Below are 22,393 nucleotides of genomic sequence, written 5' to 3'. Positions count from 1 at the left end.
GTGGCTTTTTCTGGAAAGAAACATGCAGATGAGGGACATGCAGGAGGAAGGGCAGCTGGGCCCCCACCCACCCGTCTGTCCCCACCAGGACCTGGAGGACACGCCAGCCCTGCAGTACCCCCTCATCCCCCCCACGACTGAGTACTTCTTCAATGGCACCAGAGACTTGGCCATCTTCCCCCCGCCTGTCAGCATGGAGCCTTTTGAGGTGGATTTTGGTGCCTGCCCCGGACCTGAGGATCCCAGCCCTGTCCCAGTGTGCCTGATGAACCACACCAAGGGCAAGATCACTGTGGTGTGGACGCACAGGCCTGACTGCCCCTTTTGGGTGACCCCAGAAACCTGCGATGTGCCCCCGCTCAAGTCCACAGCCATGCGCCTGCACTTCAAGCCGCCTCACCCAAACTGCCTCTACACGGTAGAGCTCGAAGCCTTCGCCGTCTATAAGGTGTGTACAGGCAGGCCGGCCAGGGAAGGTGGGCTCTCTGTCCCAGGGCCAGAATGGTAGGGTGGAGCAGGAGGGGGTGACGGAAGGGTGCTGTAGGACCTATCTCTCTGTGCCAGGCTCTTCTCCTTTCTTCTTGGCCCAACAGTGACCTTACTGGTTTGTCTTCTCCCCGGCTCAGGGCCTGCCTTGGCCGAGTGGCTTCTTGGCCAGTGTGATTATGTCTCATTCATGTGTGGCCTTGTACCCACTCCAGAGGGAGAACTCAGCTGGGGTCAAGGCCTTGGGGAAAGTTTGGTGTACAAGGAGTAGCTCCTTGGGCTCCTGGCATCTCTCCCTCTCCTTGAAGTGAGCGTTACCCAGGTAACTGGGTGTGTGGGGGGAGGAGCTTCTAGCACAGCTTCCCTTGGCCAGGAACCTGGAAGCACAGGCTAACCCCAGCCCAGCCTGAGCCCCAAACCCACGTCATTCCGTCCTCCTCTCCGGGCGGTCCTGCCCTTTTCCTCCCTTCTCAGCTCTGCCGACCCAGCTGTTCTCACCCAGAGGCCTGGGTGCCAGGAGGAGAGTTGAGCAGTGTGGTCAAGATCAGAGTCCCTTACCTGCCATGTGACCTTGGGCAAGTCCCTTTCTGTCTCTGAGCCCTGGACTTTTCATCTATAAACTTGGGGTCATACCCAAACGTTCAAGAAAGCTTTCCAGAGCTGAGCCTTTGCCTGCCTCTGTTTTAACACCTTGGCAGGGAAACCTGGAGGTCTGTAGGAATGAGGCTGCGGGTGCCTGCGTGGGCTGTGGCTGAGCCCCTCTGGTTGTCCGGTCGCATGCCTAGCCTTGCACAGTCTGATACAGCAGCCGCCAGGCACAGGTGGCCACCGAGCACTGGGGACGCGGCCAGTCCGAGTTGCGATGTGCTTTTTAGGGTAGGAGGCACTCTGGGTTTCGAAGACTTAGCACGAGAAGAATGCGACCTGGCTGGCGTAGCTCAGTGGATTGAGCGCGGGCCTGTGAACCAGACGATCGCGGTTCGATTCCCAGTCAGGGCACATATCTGGGTTGCAGGCTGATTTCTTGCAGGCTAACTACCAGCAGGGGACACACGAAAGGCAACCATACATTGATGTTTCTCTCCCTCTCTCCTTCCCCTCNCTATAAACTTGGGGTCATACCCAAACGTTCAAGAAAGCTTTCCAGAGCTGAGCCTTTGCCTGCCTCTGTTTTAACACCTTGGCAGGGAAACCTGGAGGTCTGTAGGAATGAGGCTGCGGGTGCCTGCGTGGGCTGGGGCTGAGCCCCTCCGGTTGTCGGGTCCCATGCCTAGCCCTACGCAGTCTGATACAGCAGCCGCCAGGCACAGGTGGCCACCGAGCACTGGGGACGCGGCCAGTCCGAGTTGTGATGTGCTTTTTAGGGTAGGAGGCACTCTGGGTTTCGAAGACTTAGCACGAGAAGAATGCAAAAGATCTCGCAGATCACTTACATATCAATTATATGTGGAAATAAGATTTTAGATTTATTGGGCTAACTAAAATATGTGATTGAAATTATTTCATGTGTTTCACTTCATTAGTGTCTCTACTGCAGGGGTGTCAGACTCATGTTCACCAGGGGCCACATCAGCCTCGCGGTTGCCTTCAAAGGGCCGAACGTAATGTTAGGACTGTGTAATGTTAGGACTGCTCCTTAACAGTCAAGCGAGAGCTCTGCATGGCCGCCAGGTAGAAACAAGGTGCTGGGCTGGGTAAAGCATGGTGGAGGGCCGGTTTCAGGCCGCAGGCCTCATGTTTGCCACCCGTGCTCTGTTAGAACCTTTAAAGTTTTGTCTGCGGCTCTCGTCATCTTTCCGTCGGCCCAGCCAGCGCGGCTCGAGGTCCACTCCTGCAGGCTGTGCTGGGGCCGTGTGGGGGTTAGAGACCAGGGACTGTGAGCCCAGCGTGGGGGGCCTGGCATGCAGCAGGGGTGAGGGCTGGCCTGACGTCTTCTCTGCACTGTCTGCCAGGGAGCCGCGCCCCCTGTGCCTGTGCAGGACCCTGGCAGCGCAGGGCCCCACCCAGGGCTCTGGGCTTTTCCCTGGATCTGCCTCACCCCTGTAGGTGCTGCAGAACTTCAGTAGCATCGAGGAGGACTGCACCGTGTGCCCCTCCTGGTGCCTGACGCTCCGGGCTCGGGGCCACAGCTGTTGTGCTGCCTTGGAGCGCCACGTCCCGCAGTACTCCCTGGATGTCCCCACGGTGAGTGTGGCCCCCGCAGCAGTGGGCATCAGGAAAGGAGAACCCGGCTTCCCCAGTGGCCTGCGGATCCCGCTTACTGTCCCTCCCTGGCTGTCTGAACCTCCCCACCGCCAGCCCCTGGGGCTCTGGGCCAGTCGAGGACTCTCTGGGCCGTGGCACAGGAACTGGGGAGAGTCCAGGGCTCGGCCTGCTGCCCCATCTGAAATCGTCCCCCATCCTCTCACCCTCTGGCTTCAAACGCTCCAACTCCTTCATCTGTCTGCCCTGTTCACAGAACACCTGTTAGGGGCAGGACCACCACATCAAGAGCCCCTGTTCTTGGGGACCACCCGGACCTGCATGGGTCGCAGGGGCAGCCCCTCCCAGGGGAGTCATAATCCTGGGCCTTTCCTCCCCGGGCAGCAGGGTGACCCGGCTTGAAAGCACAGATGCTGGAGCAGACGGCCAGGTTCCAGTCTGGTTTCCCCTTCAGTGCTGGGGCCAGTCTTTTCACCCATTCTCACTACCCTCGTATCCCAAGAAACCCACCACTTTCGGAGAATGTGCTTGTGGGTGATCCTGCTCCTCCCAGCAGCTACATTTCCGGAGCCCTCCCTGACTGCATGGGGTTTCCCTCAGCCAGTTCCTTCCCACAGCGTGTGGCCTTTACCACCATCCAACACCTTCTGGGCCCATGTCGCTGCCCCGCTGCCTCATGCAACGCACTTGTTGCCCAGCTGGGTGGGACACCCTGGTCAGCGACCTCAGACCTTGTGTTTTGTAGCCTGCCCAGCTGTTATCCTGGTGCTGGCCACACCCAAGAAGCTTAAGGAGTGTTTGGAAACTGGGATTGCTGGGGTTTTCACTTTCTGAGAGTGGGGTTCCCCTCAGCCGCTTGGGGGAGAATCATCTGGAAGGAGCTGCTTACCCCAGAACTTCTGGACCAGGATCTCTGAAAGCACCTTCTCCAAAAGATGGTTTGAGGGCCCCTGAAAGGGAAGAGCAGCTCCTTAACCCTGAGCAGGGCTCGTGGGGGCCTGGGTTTCCTGGAGCCGGCTCCTGTGAATGCCCACCCCCACCCCCACCCCCGTCTGAGGTCTCTGGAGGGCAGAGCGTTTTTCAGTGCCAAGCTGTGGCCTCCCCTTGCTCCCTGCTCCCAGGGCATTGCCTGAGATGCGTGCAGGCATCTTGGATCTCCTTGGAGACAGCCCCACCTAAGCCCACACAGACTTCCCTGAGTGTGTGGGTCAGGCATGGGAGGGCACTCAGATCTGAGCCTGGGTCCCCCGTCTCTCGCACCCTAGCTCTTCCCTGCAGTGTCTCCCGGTGAGCCCTCCTACCGCAGCCTGCTACTGACCAACAAGGGCTCCTTGCTGCTGACCTTCAACCTGGTCCCCAACAGCAGCTCAGACGTCTCTCTCCTGCCCACCTCGGGCCTCGTGGCCCCTGGGGCCCATCAGATCTTCCTCATCTGCACCTACCCCAAGGGTACCTCCTGGAAGCAGCACACTTTTTACTTGCAGTTCAATTTTTGCCCCCAGTATCTCAAGGTAGGGGCTGGGGCAGAAGGCTGGGGCCTCGGGAGTGGGCCATAGTCTGGGGCGGCCCTTCCTTTGCAAAGCCACACTCTGGGGTTGGCCTCCAGGGCTTGCCTGAAGGAGCGAAGGGGCTGCTAGTCCTCCAGGGAGGGGCGTGGCAGGGAGAGGACCGCCTTGCCGCATCTGCGAACAGCTCTTTCTCATGCTCAGGGCCCTGCCTGGTCACCTCCTGGGGTCTGAGGCAAGAAAAGGGGTTTAGTGGTCCCACAAGAAGGAGGGGGGCAGCACAAGACTCATATCTGCAGGTGGTAGAGAGGGGCTTGCGGCAAGGCCAGGGAAAGGGTCTGGGGTGGCGGACCCATAAATAGCCCATGAAATGGTCCCTACATCTCCTCTCAGTCCCTGAGTTCTTTTCAAGAAGCATCTCTGGGGTCGGTCCTGACCCGCTCTGCCTTTGACAGAAGCACCTCTGCCCAACCTGGCAGAGGGCCTTCTGCTGCCCTCTCCAAGTGGGGAGAGCCGCCCACCCATGGCTTCCTGGACAGTTAGGGGATCCTGGGCAGTGGGGTGAGGTCCCCTTCCTCCTCTGGCCCCAGGAGGTGAGCATGCAGAGCCGGGAGGAGCCACTGCAGCTGAAGATGGACACCTACAAAAGCATCTTCTTCAAGCCCACACGGGTGGGCTGCTCCTCTACCAGCCCCTTCACCTTCCACAACCCCTCGAGGCTGCCCCTGGAGTTTGACTGGCGGGTCTCCCAGCAGTACCAAAAGACGCTGGCCGTCCAGCCCGCCAGGGGGATTATCCAACCTAATGAGAACCTCGTGAGTTCCCCGCCCCACTGCCAAAGGCCAGAGGGAAGGGTACCCGCCATCCTCACCCCCACATCATCTCTTACTCACACACCCGTCAGGGGCCAGACTTTCGATGTGGCACAGTCAGCTCCCACTCTACCTGTAGTTACTCGCCCCCCCAGTCTGTGACCAGGTGTGCTTGTTACCATTTTCACCACTTCCTGTTGTATATAAAAGAATTAGGAGAAAAATCCATTTACTAAGATGTAAAATCAGGAGATGCAGAGCTGGGACTTGGGCCAGGGTTTCTGATGCCACTGCCCAGGGGTGGGTCCACCCTCCATCCGAGGTCCCCTCACTGCGAGGTCACTGGGAGGTGGTTTGGAGCAGCTGGATTTGGGGCCAAACGGTGGCTATCATTAGGAGTGGGAAAAGGGACTCCTGGAGTCCCAGTGGTTGTCTGGCGGGGAGCACAGGCTGGGACCCAAACCAGCAGGCCCCCATCCCGGTCTAGCATCTTATGGATTAGTCAGGAGGCCCAGCGAGCCACAAATGAGCACCAGCATGTGGTAGGGGCGGCAGTCGGCGAGGCAGGAGGCCACACAGACTCTGGAGTCAGCCTTGAGAGGTCATACCCGGCTCCCGCCAAGTGCCCTCTCCAGCTACGTGACCCTGGGCTAGTTACCCCAACTCTCTGAGACTCCAGTTTCTCATCAGAAAACGTGGCCCTAAATAATACCTCTTCCCTGGCAGGGGTAAAGGGTTGTGGGGCTCAGGGAAAAGCATAATATATACAGTGCGTGTGAGGTGCACAGGGTAAACTCTCAGAAAGGGTTGCCACACGGCCCGTACGCTGCAGTGGGGTCTCAGACAGCGGGAGCCTGGGCCAGGGTGGGTGTTCCCATAGACCCCCACCCAGGCGGAATCTCTGTGACCCCAGATGCTGACGTGGACCTTCAGCCCTCTGGAGGAGACCAAGTACCTGTTCCGAGTAGGGGTGTGGGTCTGGGAAGCTGGCCGGCCCCCAAAACCCAAGCCCCCCACCACTACCCACTACATGATCCGGCTGGTGGGCATGGGCATCACTAGCACCCTCTCTGTGAGTGGGAGAATCCTGGTGGGTTGGGATGGGGTGCTGGGAGCCAGAGTAGAGGCCAGGGCACCCCAGGGGACCTGACTCCCAGAGGGCAGGGATGGGAGCCCTCTGGTCCCCAGCCTGCACCCCTGGACCTGCCCTTCCTTGGGGATTCTCTATAAGACCAAGGGTGAGAAAGCCAGGGCCTCGGGCTGCGGGGAGCCCCTCACCCTGCTGGCTGACTCTGGCCCTCAGGTGAAGGAGAAGGAGCTGGACTTCGGGAACGTGGTGGTGAACAGTGAACAGTCCAGGTTGCTGGCGCTCCTGAATGAGGGCAACTGCACCCTCTATTATCGCCTGTTCCTGGAGCAGTGCAGCCCTGAGCGCGCTGGTGACGGAGCCCTTGGTACTGGGCCTGGGCCAGGGCTGTGCCGGGGCTGGGCCTGGGATGCGGGCACCTGTTCAGGCTGGTTAATCAGACCATGGTTTGTGGGTGGTGGAGCAGAGATTAAACCTCGGTGCTTCCATTTGCTAGATGTGTGGCATTGGGCATCACTGAGCCTCAGCTTCCTCCTCGGAAAGTGGGGCTACTGGCGACACCTACCTCATGGGCCAGTAGGTGGAGCAAAGTGTTCAGCTGCTGCCAATGACACAAAGACAGGTCCCCCCTGTCTTGGTCTGGGAGGAGGGACTCTGCTTCCCGTTTTTCTGGCTCAGAGCCTACTGTGGGGCCAGCGCTCTGCTGGCCCTGGGGAAGGTATCTGGAAAGGGGCAGGAGGAGAGGCATGGCCTTGCTGGCCAGCACTGATGGCCGCTCTGCCCTTGGCCCTGCCCGGGCCCTCCCTGAGCAGCTCTTCGGCTGGACCACACAGAGGGAAGCATGCCGCCCCGGTCCCAGGGCACCATCTGCCTGACCGCCTGTCCCAACTGCCGGGCCCAGTACTCCTGGACCATCAGCTACTCTCTCCTCTCCCGCAGAGGTACCTGGGCCATGGGACACGGGACAGTGCCTGGAGGAAGGCAGGAGGGCTGTGTGAGCAGGCCTGGGGTATGGGGATGAGGAAGGTCCAGACGGAGCCAGCAGGATGAGGGCGAATGTGCTAGGCACGCCTTTTGGTGACTGGTGTGTGTGCCTCATACCACCCATCTCTGTCTGCATGGGTGTCTGCCATGTGATGCCCGAGCCATGGAGGACCCAAGGTGAGGAGTTTAGAGCTGTGCTGATATGCTGTAGGCAGTCAGACAAATCCTCGGCTGCCCTGGGCCTGAGCTTCCTCCTCGGGAGAGCGGAGCTGTCCCCAGCCGCCCAGGCAGGGCAGGAGTGGCTCAGAGAGTGGACCCGAGCCAGACTCCCTGGGACTGGATCCTGGCCCCTGCGCTCATTAGCCACGGAATCTTAGCATGTTATTGAACCTCCCTGTGCCTCAGTTTCCACATCTGTAAAATGGGATAATAACAGTGCACAGGCAAGAAAAAGGGAAAAGGTACTAACACAGGTTAGAACACATGGAAGAAACTTGTTATGTCAAGTGAAAGAATCCAGTCCCAGAAAGCCGCACAGTGCGTGACTCCATTTGTGTGGAACATCCCGAGTAGGCAGATCTGAAGAAACAGAAAGTAGATGAGGGGGTACAGGGGTGAAAGAAGGGGAGAGTGGGCATGACAGCCACTTAGTACTGAGTTTCTTTTCGGGGGTTATCACAATATTGTAAAATTAGGAAGCGATAATGGTCACACAGCTCTGAATATCCGAGAAAACACTGCATTGTATTCATTAAAGGGTCAATTTTATGGTGTATAAATTGTGACTCAATAAAGCTGTTAGTAAGAATTAGTTGGCACGTCAAATACAGCAGCGTGTGTGAGACGCTTAGGGCCGTGCCTGGGATGTGAGTGTATCGGATAAGTTCCGCCTGTCGTGGCGCAGGTTCCGAGGCCCCCGACAAGGGTCCTGCACGCCCCGCCCCAGCGGAGCTGCTGGGGCACCCACTCTGCTCACCCGCACCCCCTCCCCCAGACAACAAGGTTGGGGAGAAGCAGGAGCTGTGTCACGTCTTCCTCACGGCCGTGTACCCCACACTCTCCATCCGGGACGCCTGCTCCATGGGCAGTGCTGAGGGCATCGCCCGGAGGCACCTGTGGCGTCTCTTCTCCCTGGATGTGCTCAACGGCTACTTGGAGCGCGACCCCTCCCCCTACGAGCTCACCTACAAGGTGCCCACCCGGCACAGGTGAGCTGAGCCTGAGAGAGGGCCTGGGGATGTTTTTGGAGCATTCTGTCCACACCCTCAGCACCAGGCCCTGTGCAAGAAGTGGCTCCCTCTCGCCCCAAATTCTTGCCCACCCTGGAGGGGCCTGGAGAAGGCAGGGGTTGGCTGGGCATCTAGTGTGCTGGTGCTCAGCCACCCTGCCCGAGTCCCAGCGTCTCTGACTCCCGGCTGTAGGGAGATGAATGCCAGCCCAGCCTTTGCAGGAGGCCCTGCCCTGTTCCCACCCCTGTCTCAGCCCTTTCTCTGCCCCACACAGCACAAGTCAGACCCCCTCCATCTACACCCCTCTGAAGCTCGACTTCAATTTTGGGGCAGCACCGATTGACGCCCCACCCTCTGTGGTGCTCCTGACCTTGAGGAACAGCGGACTGGTGCCCCTGGACTGGTATGGCTGGCTTGGGGGGGCGTGGCTGCGAGCCCGGGAGGCAGGTGCTGGAGGGCCTTCCTTACTGGTGGTGGGCCCACTGACTGGTGTCTGTGAAAGCGGGCACCCCATGGATGGGGTGTGGAGGCCAGGGTGGGACGGGGCCGCCCAGTAGCACGCAGCACCAGCCACTGGCTAAGACGTGTCAGTAAGTTCGGAAGTGGTGGAGTCACCCAGCTGGAGACGGGCACCGTCATCTCAATAGAGACGACGTCGTCTCCTTAATGAAGGAGAAGCAACCACTGAGCATCTGCCACGCGCCAGGCACTGTGCTTTACAAGGCTTTCTCCTTTAAGACTGCCACCCACCTCAGGGAAAACCCTCCTCTGCCGACTCTTTCATGGGGGGGCGGGGGGGGGGACTCAGGACTCAGCAGAGCCAGGTTTAAGCCCAGACTAGGCCGACTGGTGCCCCCAGCTTCACGGGTTAGTTGGCAAGTCCTCGAACCGCTCTTTTCTTGTGGGCACTGTGCTGGGGCACCCCTGACAGGGCCCCAGTCCAGTGGGGACAGGGCCTGCATGGGGGTGAGCAGAGGGTCTCACAGTGGGGTGACCACAGTGGTGTCAGGAGGAAGGTAGGAGGGCCAAGTGAAGCCTCGTGGGGCCGCCAGCAGGCTGCACCTCTCTGTCACCTGGGGCCCAGGCCTGCAGACCTGAGCCCACCAAGCTTGGCCCTTCCCGTGCTTGGCTCCCCTCCCACTGGGGCCCAAACTTGTGCCCAGTCAACATCCTGTTTCCATGCCAGGGCTTTTTCTTGTTTTTCCTCCCTGTCTCTGCCACATGCCTTGATTTCCTAGTAAACTGCCCTTTGATGACTTCCGACTTTCTCTGGCTACTAGGAGGTGAGAGAGAAGTGGCCCGTCCAGGCCAGGCTCGGGGGAGAGAGCCAGGAGTCCAGCCTTTGCATGGCAGTGAGGGGGTGGGATGGAAAATATGCAGGCAGGACACCTGGAATCTCAGAAAGCTTCCTGCCTGGGCAGAGAGTCCTGGGGGCGTGGGCTGCGTCATCAGGGCTGCCCCTTACTCTCTGGTTCAGCCTGCCCCTCCCTGTGGCGGAGGGAGCTGGGGAGGCTGGCTTATTTGCCGGCTGCTGTCTGAGAAGGGCTGGGACTGTGAGTAACTGAGGACTCCGGCCCTGAATGACTGAGCAAGCTTGGCAGGCAGGGCTGCGGGCCTGGTGGAGTAGGCCCAGGGCCCGCTTTGAGCTCCGGATCTGCCATTCACTGGGCTCTTTGAGTGGCTGGGAGCCAGGTCCTACCGGAGCTCCGGGGTGGGGGCAGGAAAAGTGGCGCTGGCCTGTGTCCTGGTGTTGAGCAGGGTGTTTCGGTGGATTGTGTGTGAGTGTGTGTTTGTGTAGGCGCAGGCCAGCTCGCACTCTCTGTGGAGAGGGTCCAGGTGGCTGAAAACCGAGGTGAGAGGAAACCCAAGCTGGGTGCCTGCCGAGCCAGGCCCATCATCCATCAGGAGAGCATTTGAGGTTCAGGGAGGCAGCCTGTGCCTCCTCCAAGGTGCCAAGCACTGGGAACCTTCCTTGGAGGGCCTGACTCGCCTGAGCTTTTTGTGTTGTGTTTCCTTTCCCTTCCTTAGAAGGCTATTTTTGAAAATTCTAGCTGGTCTCTGCTGAACCTATAAAGAACGAATGGAAGGTTTTATTCCTGGCAAGAGCAGCCAGAGACAGGGAGTGTGGACTTAGCCTGGAGGTGGCAGTGGGCAGGAGGATGGAGTGAGGACCCCCGGGGATGAGGAGAGCATGGGGGAGGCACCGCTGCCCACCCTCTTCAAGCCTCCTCTGATGACTCTGCCCTTGGCCCAGTCAGGAGTGGGGCCTGGTATTTAGGGGAGATTCCTTACAGGGGCCCATTAACCTCATTTGACCCCGCATACGCACATTAAGTCATTGGCTAAATCTCTACTGGGGCCTCCTAGGCACAGGGTCCAGGCTGGCCCTCAGAGTAGAAATGCAGCTGCGCCCAGGCCCTGCCCTTGGGCATAGCTGGGCTTTCTGGGCCAACGAGCCTTTGGTGCAGGGTGGGTGTGCCTTGAAAGACGTATGTGCAGCACTGGGGGCCGCTTCACTCCATTTTGGACGTGGGGGCAGGCACATCCGGAAGGCTCCCTGGAGAAAGCTGCAGCTGAGCCAGGCCAGCAGCCCTGGGAGAAGAGGCAGAGAGGCTGTGAAGAACCTGGCATGTCCACGGGGCAGAGGAAGGGCCCAGCGTGACTGGAACGTTGATAAGGAGGGAGGGAGAGACCTAGAATGCGGCTGGGGACACTGGCAGGGGCCAAGGTCGAGGCCCTAGAATCCTCCTTCTGAGAGTTTGGACTTCTTCCCCAGAGCGTTGATGGGATGTAAGCCAGGGTGAAGGGCAAAGGCATGATCTACTTTCAAGACCTGTCACTCTGACCTATGAGGTGGAGCAGCTTGAAGCAGGGGACCACTGCTGCGGTTCCCGGATGGGGGCAGTGTTCACACTACAGGGGTGGCAGGGAAAAGGGGCTCGGGACTGTTTGGAGGGAGGCTGGGCGAGGGCAGTGAGGGAAACAGAAGTGTTGAAACTACCCAGATGACCCCAAAATAGCAAGATCTGCACACACCAACATCCCCCAGATAAAATGGCAAGAGCAGTTTAGTCACCTGCGGCAAGTCAGCTAATAGAAAGGGTGATGGGAGAAAAGGGAGAAACTCCGAGCTCCCCTTCCAAGCCCACCCTGCCGGGGGCAACCAGAGCCACCTCTGTCAGTACGCATACCATGCAGACCCAGGGACAGGTACAGGGTTATTCTGTCTCCCTTTCGTTACTTTTTACAGTGACAGTACAATACTATACGTATCACTTTCTCCTCAGCATTCTATCAGTAACGTTCCCTTTAGGTAAACACAGACCAATACCTAGAGCTCACTCATTCTTCTCAATAGTCGCATAATACCCCATTGTCTGAACAGCCTTAAATTATTAAACTGCTCCTTCATTGGATGACATTAGTTATTCTCGGTGCTTGTTTTTTTTGTTGGCTATACAAAGACGGTTGTGATAAACACCCTGTTCACTCACACACATGTGCACTTGCACACACATATTTAAGCCCTGCAGTCGATTTCCCAAAATAGATTTCCTGGGTCAAAGGGCACATCTTTTATCCCAGATTCCTACCAGAAAGAGTGGTAGCCATCTCTTCACTTCCTACCTATTTTCATGGGTGTGTCTTCTGTCTGTGAACTTAGCAGCGTTGGGTGTAACGCTTTCCCGCATTTCCGATGTGAAAGTATTGAAGATTGACTGAAGGGAGTTTCGGTCTGCCCTTTCCAAATCCTGCTGAGCCTTTTCGGGTGCATTGGCCATGTCCCCTCCCCCTCGGACTGCTCCCTGGCCACTGCCTTTGCGGCTTTGTGGCCATCTCTGTGCCAGGTCTCCGGTTGTGACCTTGGGGCCCCTTCATCACTTGTTTTGTTGGCTATTTTGAGTGCAGTGTCTACTTTCCTACAGCAACAGGCATTTCTGGGGCATTAATCTGTGCCCAGCTTTGTTCAAATTTCAGAGTGCCAGTCTTGCCGGGACCTCTGTTCTCTGGCCTGTGCCCAGGCTGGGCTGGACATGGTCCCTCTCCAGTCCTGGGGGGTGCTGCTGGCATTCCTGGGTGCCTCGGATGGACCCTCCTCAGAGTTTTGTCATAGAATTCCCTCTAGAGTTAATGGCCAGCTGCAAGTGACTCACATCAGTAGGTGACCGCCTTGACCCTGGCACCCCCAGTGGGCACCCCAGCCTTCACTTCCTGTTTAGTCATTATGCAGTGAGAATCCACAACAGCCATGCACAGGACAGCTTGCCAGATGGCCCGATGAAGTGGGGAGACATGGAGGAGGCCTCCACCAGCCCTCCTGGGCCTCAGAGCTCCCACCGCTCTGTTCTGATGAAGAGGCTTCCCTCCTCCTGCTTTGCACCCCTCTCTAGGGCCTTCCTCTTTCCACGTGACCAGCAGATCGATCTGGAGCTGTGGGCGGAGCAAGCAGACTTCGACAACACAGAGCTGCACCAAATGCGGGTGCAGGACAATTGCGTATTCTCCATCAGCCCCAAGGCTGGGAGCCTGCGTCCTGGGCAGGAGCAGGTGGTGGAGTTCAAGTACAGGTGCCTCCCCCACTGCCCACCCTTCACTTCCAGTCCTGAAGACCCTCCTGCCCCCTGGCTCCTGGAGGATCCTGGCCTTGCACTGTATGATCCCAGCATATCCTGAGTAGGTGCCACCCAGCGGGGATCTCACCATCCCATCTGCAGGGGATGTTTAATTCTCCTCTGGCCCCTTCCCAACTCAGGGGTTCCCACACACTCTCGGGACCTGCCTGCTCAAAGCCCCCTGTGCGCTGTGATCATTTGCTCTCCCACTGGTACCAGGGCCCCCGAATTCACCCCGGACTTATCTCCCCACTTCCAGCCACCTGTTCGTGGGCACTGACCGCCTCCCAGTACTCTTCAAAGTGTCCCATGGCCGGGAGATCCTGGTGAGGCCCAGCCCCGCTCCTGTCCCGGGCGACCAAGGGAGGGGCTGAGAGTCACACCCCAAGGGGGTGGGGCCCTGGCTTTCTCTGCTGGGTGCCTCACTTCCTCCCAGAGAAGGACACTGCTTATGAGCCCTCCATTTCCAGCTCCATTTCGTAGGTGTGACAGTGCAGCTGGATCAGAAGTACGTGCATTTCACTTCCACGAGCCACCAGTTCATCCCGGTCTCCATCGGCGACGCACGGCCCCCACAGCAGGTCAGTGGTCCTCGTGGTCCCAGTCACCAGGAGGCCTGTGTGTTGGTTTCTGTGTAACTGCAAAAGTTCTCGACGGGGCGACAAAGGCTTCTCACTCTAAGAGGTGGGGCTGCAGGTTGGACCCTGGGATTGGGCGACCTGGAGAGACCCAAGTCGAGGGGCTTCAGTTTCCTGGTGCTTGGTGCTTAGTCCTCTACTGGGCCTCGTTCCTGTGCAGAAGGGGCTTCCCCTCTGCTAGCATGGGTTTCTCCAAACTTCTTTGATGGTGAACCTCACTGATATATTTTGATAAAAACCCAGTACTTACACACACATGACCAATCACAAATCAGTATGTACACTACTACATGCAAAGTACTCTGATTCTTTCAAAGTTATATTCTGTTTCATTTTTTTTAATGTGGATGTGACTCACTCAACGGTTTCATGACCCGCTCAGTGATCGGTCTCAGCCACGTGTGAGAGTCGCTGCTCCAAGGACATCTTTCTGGAATGTGAAAACTAGAATGTGGCGTCTCGTGAAACCATAGGATTTCCTTTATTGGTTGGAGGAAATGGGGTTCCTTTACTGTGACAATGGGCACTGGAATTTTCCAAGAGAGGGACATGGACATGATGTTTTTACAACTCGGAGATTATTACCCATTAGAAGCCCTTGTGTTTCTGGGCAGGGGCCCAAGCCATTTGGCCTCAAGGCAGAGGAATGGGCCCCAGCCCCAAGCTCTGATCACTTCTCTATACCACCCTCTACCCCACTGGCTTCCCAGAGGCCCCACCTGGGGCCAGGTGTGCCCAAGCCTGCAGAGGTCCAGACACTCAAAAAGGAAGGCATGCGCCCCCAGGAGGACCTTGCAGAGTGACCAAGCCATGAACGCTGACGATGGAGAATGTCCTTACGTCTGGAGCCAGCAGACCTAGCTGTGCCTCCAGCCAAACTCCACAGCAGTGGGCAAGCTTTCTCTTTTGTTTGTGAGAGGATGACAGATGAGGGCCTGGACCTGCAAGCAGGCAGTGGAAAGAGAGAGAATGAACAGATTTGATTTACATTTTGGAGGCATACTCACTGGGTGCTGCTGGGGACTGGATCTGGGAAGTAAGAGAAATGGAGGGATTGAGGATGCACTGGACTCCTGGCTCGAGCTGCTGGGAGTATGTAGGGCCATTTGCTGGAAGGAGGCACATGTGGGGAGGAAGAGGTTTTAGAGCGAAGAGTTCACTTTTGGCCAAATTTGAGATACCTATGGAGACGACCAAGAGGGGTTGCTATCACATCGAAGCCGGTACCGGGGGTGAGGTTCAAAGGGTGATCCAGGCTAGGGAAATCACGTCAGCATATTCAGGAGCGGATGCTGAAAAAGAAGGGGAGCCGGGTCTCAATCTACATAGCTCTTTATTCTCTCTGGCTTCTGTTTCCTCGTCTCTGAAATGACAGATTGGGCCAGAAGATCTTTAGTTTCTTTCAGGACATCCTGTGATCCCCAAACTTGGGAGTTAATCTTGGGGGGCCCCATACCTTCCTCCCACCCCCTTGTCTGCCTTGAAGCAATGCTGCCTCTAACAGCAGATGCAGCGGGCAGGGGGCGGGGGCGGCCGCACAGGTTGTTAGGATCAGAGCCTAGAAAACGAGGATCACAATGGCACTTGCTTGGACATTTCCCTCCCTCCCAGCACTGAGTACACAAGTGTTCATGTCCCTTACACTTTGGCCAGGTTAAGGTGAGAGCAAATAAAATAAGGATTAAAGGTTATCTTAAAATATCACATACTGAAGACAGGGTTGCATACCTACGATGAAGCCATGGGGACACCAGGAACTGGGGGCGCTCTGGGACTGTCAGTGTGACCTTACGGAGGCCAGCCGCCCTCCCATGGTGGACGAGGAGTCGCAGGCTCTCTGTGCAACAGCCCCGAGCTGCTCTGGAGGTGCCCCTCTTCCTGCCCCTGCAGATTTATGAGCTGTATAACGGTGGCTCGGTGCCCGTGACCTATGAGATCCAGACCAACATCCTGTCGCAGGTTCAGGAAAAAAATTTTGATCACCCCATCTTCTGCTGCCTCAACCCCCGAGGGGAGATCCAGCCAGGCACAACGGCTCAGGTCCTGTGGATCTTCTCCCCCATCGAGGCCAGGAGCTACACAGTGAGCGGAAGCAGCCCCGGGCTAATGGGGCAGGGGTCGGAGCTGGCTGCCTCAGCAGGCCTCGCCCTGACCCGTCCCTTCCCCTGCCCCCCTTGCTTCTCAGGTGGATGTGCCCATACACATCCTGGGATGGAACTCGGCCGTAGTCCAATTCCAGGGAGTGGGTTATGACCCGAATGCCATGGGGGACACGGCTCCTTTCTACAAAATCTCCTCGTGGGACAACAGCTCCATACACTCAAGGATGATGGTTCCTGGACAGGTGGGGGGAAGGGAGCTGGGGAGGCCCGAGGGCCCAGGGTGGCCAGTGCAGAGGGATGGGGAGCCTGGACGGGAGATGATGTTGACAGAGGATGGCAGGGGTGAAGCCTGGAACCAGCCCTCCTTCAGATTCAGGAGGCGGCAGCAGCTCCACCAGAGGCTCACCCCGCCACCTAGTGACCACAGGTGTTCACGCCACTGCACCCTCTTCTCTGGGCGTGTGGATGGGGTTGTTAGGAGGGGGAGAGAGAAGCTCTCCCCTTCTAGGGCTCTAAGGTGTTCTCTTCAAGCAGAACAGCCTGCCCCTGGACCAGGTGGATTTATGCTGAAAGATATCTAGGGTCACTGACACTGCCTTGAGTTCACAGACTCCTCACTTTTGGGAAGTCTGACCCATCTGTCTGTCCACCCATCTGTCCATCTGCCCGCAGACCCACATGCCTGTTTACTCATCCATGTATCCATCCGCCCACCCAGTTCTCCAGCCATCCTTCAATGCACAAGTCCAGTCACTGCCCGTGCCTACATCTGCCTGTCCACCCTCCCCGTTGTGGACTCTTACTGCAGGTTGAGCCCTGCAGAGGCCTGGGAACTCCGAGAAGAGACAGAGTCCCAGCCCTGGAGGCACTCAGTCTGGACAGAGAGAAAGTGCCCCTTTCCCGTGGCTCCAGCCTTTCCAGATCTCCCCACAACACAGCTCCTGTCCTGTGCCCAGCGCCCATAGCAACAGCCGGTCACCACTTCATTAGTAACCACCCTTCGGGGACTCACGTGGTGCTGGCTTTAGTTCTCTCATCTCTCAGCAAGTTCTGGTTTCTCAGTCTTTCCAAGTCCATTTTTTATTTATTATTTATTTTTTTCAATTTACTCATTTTTAGAGAGAGGGGAAGGGAAGGAGAAAGAGTGGGAGAGAAACTTCAATGTGTGGTTGCCTCTCATGTGTCCCCTACTGGGGATCTGGCCTGCAACCCAGGCATGTACCCTGACTGGGAATCGAACTGGCGACCCTTTGCTTCACAGGCCTCTGCTCAATCCACTGAGCTACATCAGCCAGGGCCCAAGTCCATTTTTAAAAAAGATTTTATTTTTAGAGAGAGGGGAAGGGATGGAGAGAGGGAGAAAAACATCAATGTGTGGTTGTCTCTCAAACGCCGCTCCACTGGGTACTTGGCGCACAACCCAGACATGTGCCCGGACTGAGAATCGAACTGGCGACCCTTTGGTTAGCAGGCCCACATTCAGTTCACTGAGCCACACCAGCCAGGGCCCAAGTTCATTTTTTTTTTTACTTGTAGGCCTGGCAAAGGAAATTGCACATGACCTTCTGCCCTGAAAAGCTGAGACGTGCCAGATTTTACTCCAAGTTGCTACTTTCCTGAAGAGGGGCACTATTAGGTCCCCTGGAGAGGGAATCACCTTGGTTCCAAGTCCATTTTTAATGGTCAAAATCATAGGGTTCAGAGTGAGACTGTCTGGGTTTATGTCAGCGGCGCCTGTGAGAGACCGTTGGAGGAAATGTGCGCTCCCAAACCTTAGCAGCACGTCTGTGAAACAGGGATGGTAGTAGTACCTGTGTCATAGGGCCACAGGGAGGTTCAGGTGCAGGCAAACTGCCTGCCATGGGACCTGGCCTGTTGAGCGCACTCAGTAGCTAGCAGCGGTTGCTATGGTGGTTATTTCTTCACCTCCTGAAGTTGCTGCTGTGTTGTCTCCACCGACAGAACGTCTCCCTGTCCGAGTCTCATGTCTCCCTGGGAAACATTCCTGTGCAGAGCAAGTGCAGCCGCCTGCTGTTCCTCAACAACACGTCCGAGAAGAAGACAATTGTCTTCGTCTGGCAGCTGAAGCCTCTAGACTTCGGGGAGGTGCGAGCCCCTCGTGTCCACAGAACCCAAACCCCTGGCAGGGCTCCCGACCGACCCTCCCTTGTCCCATCTGGCCCCATCACACCCCACCCCACGTCATACAGCTCCACCCCATTCCGTCCCATCTTGTCCCATCCCACCTCTATGAAGCTCCAGAGACTCCTTCCCTGAATCAACAGGTGTCCGTGAGTCCCATGAAAGGCAAGGTGGCCCCTGGAGAAGGGGTTCCGTTTGTGGTGACTCTGAAGGCCTCGGTGCATGCCAGTTTCTACAGCGTGGACCTGGTATGCAAGGTAGGGCCAGCCCCAGAGAGAAGCTGGGAGTAGGGTAAAGCTCCCAACCCTGGGGGGTGGGGTGGGCTACGAGATCCCCAGACCCCCAGACAGAGCCAGCCCCTGGAAGGGTGGGGTGCCCACAGCACAGGCCCAGAGCAAGGCCTGGCTCTAAGCCCGCCAGACCTTGGTCTTCTCCCTCCTTGTCCTGGGCCACAGGTGTACCATCAGGAACTCCTGAGGAAGTACTATAAAGAACTGCAGGAGTGGAAGGAAGAGAAGGTGCGGCAGGAAGTGGAGTTCACGATCACAGACAGGAAAGTGAAGGTGAGGAGGGCAGAGTGGGCCTTGAACAGCACAGATCTTTCTGATTGGCTGAAACAGAGGTGCTGATCTGAGGGGGTCCTACATGCAAAACCGGCCAGCCTGCCCTAAACGATTAGATTTCTCTCATTAGACTGAGCACAGCATCTCCCCAAGAGACTCTTGGATACAGAAGGCTGGCTGACCATTCTCTGCTTCCTGTAGCTAGTGTTTACCACATGCCTTTGAGGTGCTGGGTGGTGGGGACCAGGGGGGAAAACATAGAGCTCACTTTCTGATGGAGGACAGTGTGACGTGGTGGTTTTGGGGGCAGACTCGGGACAGATTGCCCAGTTTTGATCCCTGACTTTGACAACTTCTAGCTCGATGATCTTAGACAAGTATTTCACCTCTCAGGACCCTCCATTGCCAAATGGGGTTAATATCTCATCTGGGATTGGCCTCAAGATAATTCAGAGGTGGGGCGTACATGAGACCAGATCGACTGCAAGTTGCTGATTGTTGAAGCTGGGTGGCAGATAATGGGAGAGTCTTTGTAGCATTCTCTGCAGTTTTATATACAGCCGAAGTTTCCCAAACCAGGAAGGTTAAAAATAAAAGTTTTTAAAATATTTTGAAGTGTGAGTAAACTACGACCTGCCTGTGGCAGTGTTGGGAGGGGTAAACGAGTTAATCCGAGTCAGGCACTGCAACAGTGCCTGGCTCCCAGGAAGCACTCAGGGAGCGCGCTGTTAGCATTTGTTGGGGGAGACTGGTAACAAACATGAGACAAGGCACGTCTCGGGCCCTCTCCCGACCTCATAGCCTCCCCATGCCTGTATCCCTGCTTCTGGATCACCTGTGCCCACCACACCGAGCTCCCAGGGAGGGGCTGCTCCCCTTCGAAGCTCTGGCCCAACTATGAGTGCAAATCACACCTTGAGGTCATGGAAGAAGGGACTTCTGAACTGTCTTAACAAGGGAAGCTGCTTCTGGAGAGTACAAAACCACAAAGCTTCATGCCCTGGCTGGTGTGGCTCAGTGGGCTGAGTGCCAGCCTGTGAACCTAAGGGTTGTGGGTTCACATGCCTGAGTTACAGGCCAGGTCCCCAGTTGGGGGCATGTAAGAAGCAACTGATTGATGTCTCTCTCACACACTGATGTTTCTCTCTCTCTCTCTCTCTTTCTCCCTCCCTTCTTCTCTGTCTCTAAAAATAAAAATAAGAATAGAAACCACAATGCTACAAGGCACAAGGACAGCTCTTTGGGGGCAGCCTACACATGCATGGTGGCATCTCCTCTTTCCTTCAGTTGGGTAACCAAGTCTCTCTTGTCTGTAGGTAGCACTTCCCAAGGGAAGGTTCTGGAAGAGGGTGTGGCCACGACTTGGTCAAAACCAAGAGGGCAGCAGGTCCTGGCATTGGCTTCAGGCTTTGGTGGGTCAGCAGAAAGTGTAGGAAGGGAGGAGTTCCTCTAGGCCTCTTGTATCCTGAGCAGGGTTCTCTTTGCCTCTACAGAGCAGAGTGTGTTGTACAGCCTGTGAACCTATGAAGAGGTACAAGGTAAGGCCATAAACCCCAGACCCACCTCCTCGGATAACTTGTGAGGGTCCTGGCTCCCTCTCAGAGATACCCCGCAACCCCTAGTCTGGCCTCCTAGAACCGAGGGACGAAAGGGCCAGTGGATGAAGGCGTACCCCTACATTGCCCAAAAGCCCTTGGGGGGGAGGCTAGGGACCCTTCAGTGATGGAAGTGCAGTCCCCAGACCCCTGCCATCGTTCCTCTCCCTTCCCAAAGACGCTGCCCCCTATCAGGAAGCAGCAGGCTCTCAACCAGCCCACCAGCTGGAACCTCAAGATCCCAAAGGAGGGGACCTCGTGGCCGAGCCCCCAGCTGCCCACACCGGGCATGCTCTACTTGGGCCTCACCGCACGCGCCCATGCCATCGACTACTTCCTGGCCAACTTCTTCTCTGACTTCCCCCGCCACTTCCTGCACTGGTGAACACTCAGGGAGGGAGGGGTCTCCTTCCTCTGCTCTCTATCCCCCTCCCCCTCCCCCTCCAGAACAGGGGCTGCCCAGACCCAATCCTTGCTGAGGGCTTGGGACAGGTGCAGTAGCTGGGCGGGGGAGGCTAACAGGGCATAGCTGGGCTCTAGATGCCCCCCTTACTGCTTAAGTCCTTATAAGAGGGGCAAAGAGCCAGAGCCCACTGGGGAACCCCCTTGGCCTCCCCAACCCTCCTACCTTCCTTCCTTCCTTTCCAACTTGGAGCCTTTCCACATGCTGCATCGACTCTGAGGGTCGGACTTAGTTCCCCAAATGCAGTGAGTAGCACCACGTTCGGGTTAAGGCTGCGTCTGCCCCAGACTCATCCGTGTCCTCATGACTGCGAGGCCACCACCACTGCTCATGCCCCCAGCCCCTGCATGGTGGCTTGCCCAGGCCACTCAGTGTCATGGCCCTGCCCCAGGGAGCTGCCGAAGGAGAAGAGCATCAGGGAAGAGCCAAGCGCCTCTGAGGAAGAACCCCCCGACACCTGGGCCCCTGGCTCACAGCAGAAGAAGCAGCTTCTGGTTGACTGTCTCACAACCATCATCAGGTGACTGTCCACAACCTGAACCCCCGCCCCCCATCTTTCCAGCCCACGCAGCCTACTCTGGGTCCACCCACAGCCCCCGAAGTCCTAGCCCTTACTCTCCTGAAAACTAGTATTTCCTCACAAGACCCTGCCGTGGGTGGCCCACCCTCCAGGATGGTGCAGCTCTGATGGAACTCCTGGAGGGAGTGTCGAGGCTGGGTCCTGAGTCCTGCCCTTTCCACAGCCAGCAGTTGAGGTTTAGATCCAGTTCACATTCTCCCCAGGGTTCCTGTCCCTCATCTGTGTAACTCTGACCTCCCACCCCCGGCTCTGTCTCCACCATAAAATGTTCGCCTCTAAGACTCCATGGGGACCAGATACCTTCCTCTAAAGAAGGATGGGAGAAGCCATGGACCAAGGGCTCCCTGCCCCACCTAGCCCCTGTTTGTGGGCAGAGGAGGCAAGAACCACCACTTGAGGAACCCCCAAACCAAAGCCTCACAGGGGGCTGCAAGGACCCTCAGCAAGAGCCTTCTTTTCCTCCCTGCCACCCAGGGGCCTGCTGGAAGACAAGACCTTCCATGAGGCCGTGGGCCGGAGCCTGGTGGAGCAGATTCCTTACTTTTGCCAGTTCTGGAATGAGCAGTCAGCCAGGTTCACGTCCCTGACCAGAAGCCTGCACCTGGCCCCAGACCTGTTTCTGTGCGACAGCTGGGGGGACAGGGAAGACAAGGAGCAGCAGGAGGACAGACGGAGGCTGGGGAGGCAAGAAAGGGAGGAAGAGACAGAGAGGGATGAAGAGGAAGAAGAGGAGGAAGAGGAGGAGGAAGAGGAGGAGGAGACAGTGGAGGAGGAGGAAGAAGAGATGAAAGAGGAGGAGGAGGCAGGCAAGGAGGAACTGGAGGAGAAGGAGGAAGAGGAAGAGATGGAAGAGAGGAAGGAGAAGTTGCCCTGGACAGGGATTGAGCCCACGCCACAGCCTGGGCCCCAGGAGTCCCTAAATTGGCGGTGGCAGCAGCAGCTGAAGGTCATAATGAAGGAGGAGCAAGAGAAGGATGAGAAGGAGGCCATTAGCCGGTGAGCAGCCAGACCCAGGTGAGGGCTTGAAGGGGAGCTGTGTGCAGAAGGGTCCTGCAAGGCAATGGCCCATGGGGCAGCCTCCACTTTGTGCGTCTCTCCCAGCTCAGTGTTCACAGAAATCATGTTAGAAGCGACAGGCCTGCGTGGGAATATTCACAGAATGTCAATCTGAGCTTTATTTTCCCCCAAGACCTGGCTGCTAACATTCAACACCACACCACTTCAGGGAGGGCAGTTAGGGTCTTCAAGTTCTCTTAAGTGGGTTTCTAGAACCAGGAGAGAAAGACCACGTCGTCTTGTACCACCTTTCCCTGGGACTGCTCTGTGGTTGCCTTCTGTCCAGGCTGGGAGGCCCTAGGCCCCACCTGGTCTCTCCTGCACGCTGCTATTGCT

At 57.2% G+C, this 22,393-nt stretch overlaps 1 protein-coding gene and 1 non-coding gene across 2 annotated transcripts in view; one reads left to right on the top strand and one right to left on the bottom strand.

Moving 5' to 3' along the window:
* Positions 1-22,393, top strand: part of CFAP65 (cilia and flagella associated protein 65) — a 34,991-nt gene that overhangs the window by 11,243 nt on the left and 1,355 nt on the right. The window contains exons 11-31 of the mRNA XM_037029294.1: positions 89-448; positions 2,533-2,670; positions 3,954-4,199; positions 4,784-5,008; positions 5,919-6,077; positions 6,309-6,459; positions 6,905-7,033; positions 8,071-8,284; positions 8,580-8,708; positions 12,697-12,873; positions 13,178-13,244; positions 13,389-13,499; positions 15,447-15,638; positions 15,742-15,900; positions 17,621-17,764; positions 17,944-18,057; positions 18,256-18,363; positions 19,857-19,901; positions 20,137-20,339; positions 20,813-20,941; positions 21,476-21,997. Of these exons, the coding sequence (XP_036885189.1) occupies positions 89-448; positions 2,533-2,670; positions 3,954-4,199; positions 4,784-5,008; positions 5,919-6,077; positions 6,309-6,459; positions 6,905-7,033; positions 8,071-8,284; positions 8,580-8,708; positions 12,697-12,873; positions 13,178-13,244; positions 13,389-13,499; positions 15,447-15,638; positions 15,742-15,900; positions 17,621-17,764; positions 17,944-18,057; positions 18,256-18,363; positions 19,857-19,901; positions 20,137-20,339; positions 20,813-20,941; positions 21,476-21,997 (3,722 nt within the window). The remainder of the gene's footprint in view (positions 1-88; positions 449-2,532; positions 2,671-3,953; positions 4,200-4,783; positions 5,009-5,918; positions 6,078-6,308; positions 6,460-6,904; positions 7,034-8,070; positions 8,285-8,579; positions 8,709-12,696; positions 12,874-13,177; positions 13,245-13,388; positions 13,500-15,446; positions 15,639-15,741; positions 15,901-17,620; positions 17,765-17,943; positions 18,058-18,255; positions 18,364-19,856; positions 19,902-20,136; positions 20,340-20,812; positions 20,942-21,475; positions 21,998-22,393) is intronic.
* LOC118975461 (small nucleolar RNA SNORA67) lies at positions 17,184-17,322 on the bottom strand. Its single transcript, XR_005064063.1, has one exon. It is a non-coding gene; the product is annotated as a small nucleolar RNA SNORA67 (small nucleolar RNA).

The sequence above is a fragment of the Sturnira hondurensis genome, unplaced genomic scaffold (assembly GCF_014824575.4).
Source record: "Sturnira hondurensis isolate 20B ecotype Veracruz unplaced genomic scaffold, ASM1482457v3 Scaffold0020237, whole genome shotgun sequence".
NCBI lineage: Eukaryota > Metazoa > Chordata > Mammalia > Chiroptera > Phyllostomidae > Sturnira > Sturnira hondurensis.
The sequence above is the reverse complement of the archived record's forward strand: the minus strand, read 5'-3'. Positions and strand labels throughout refer to the sequence as shown.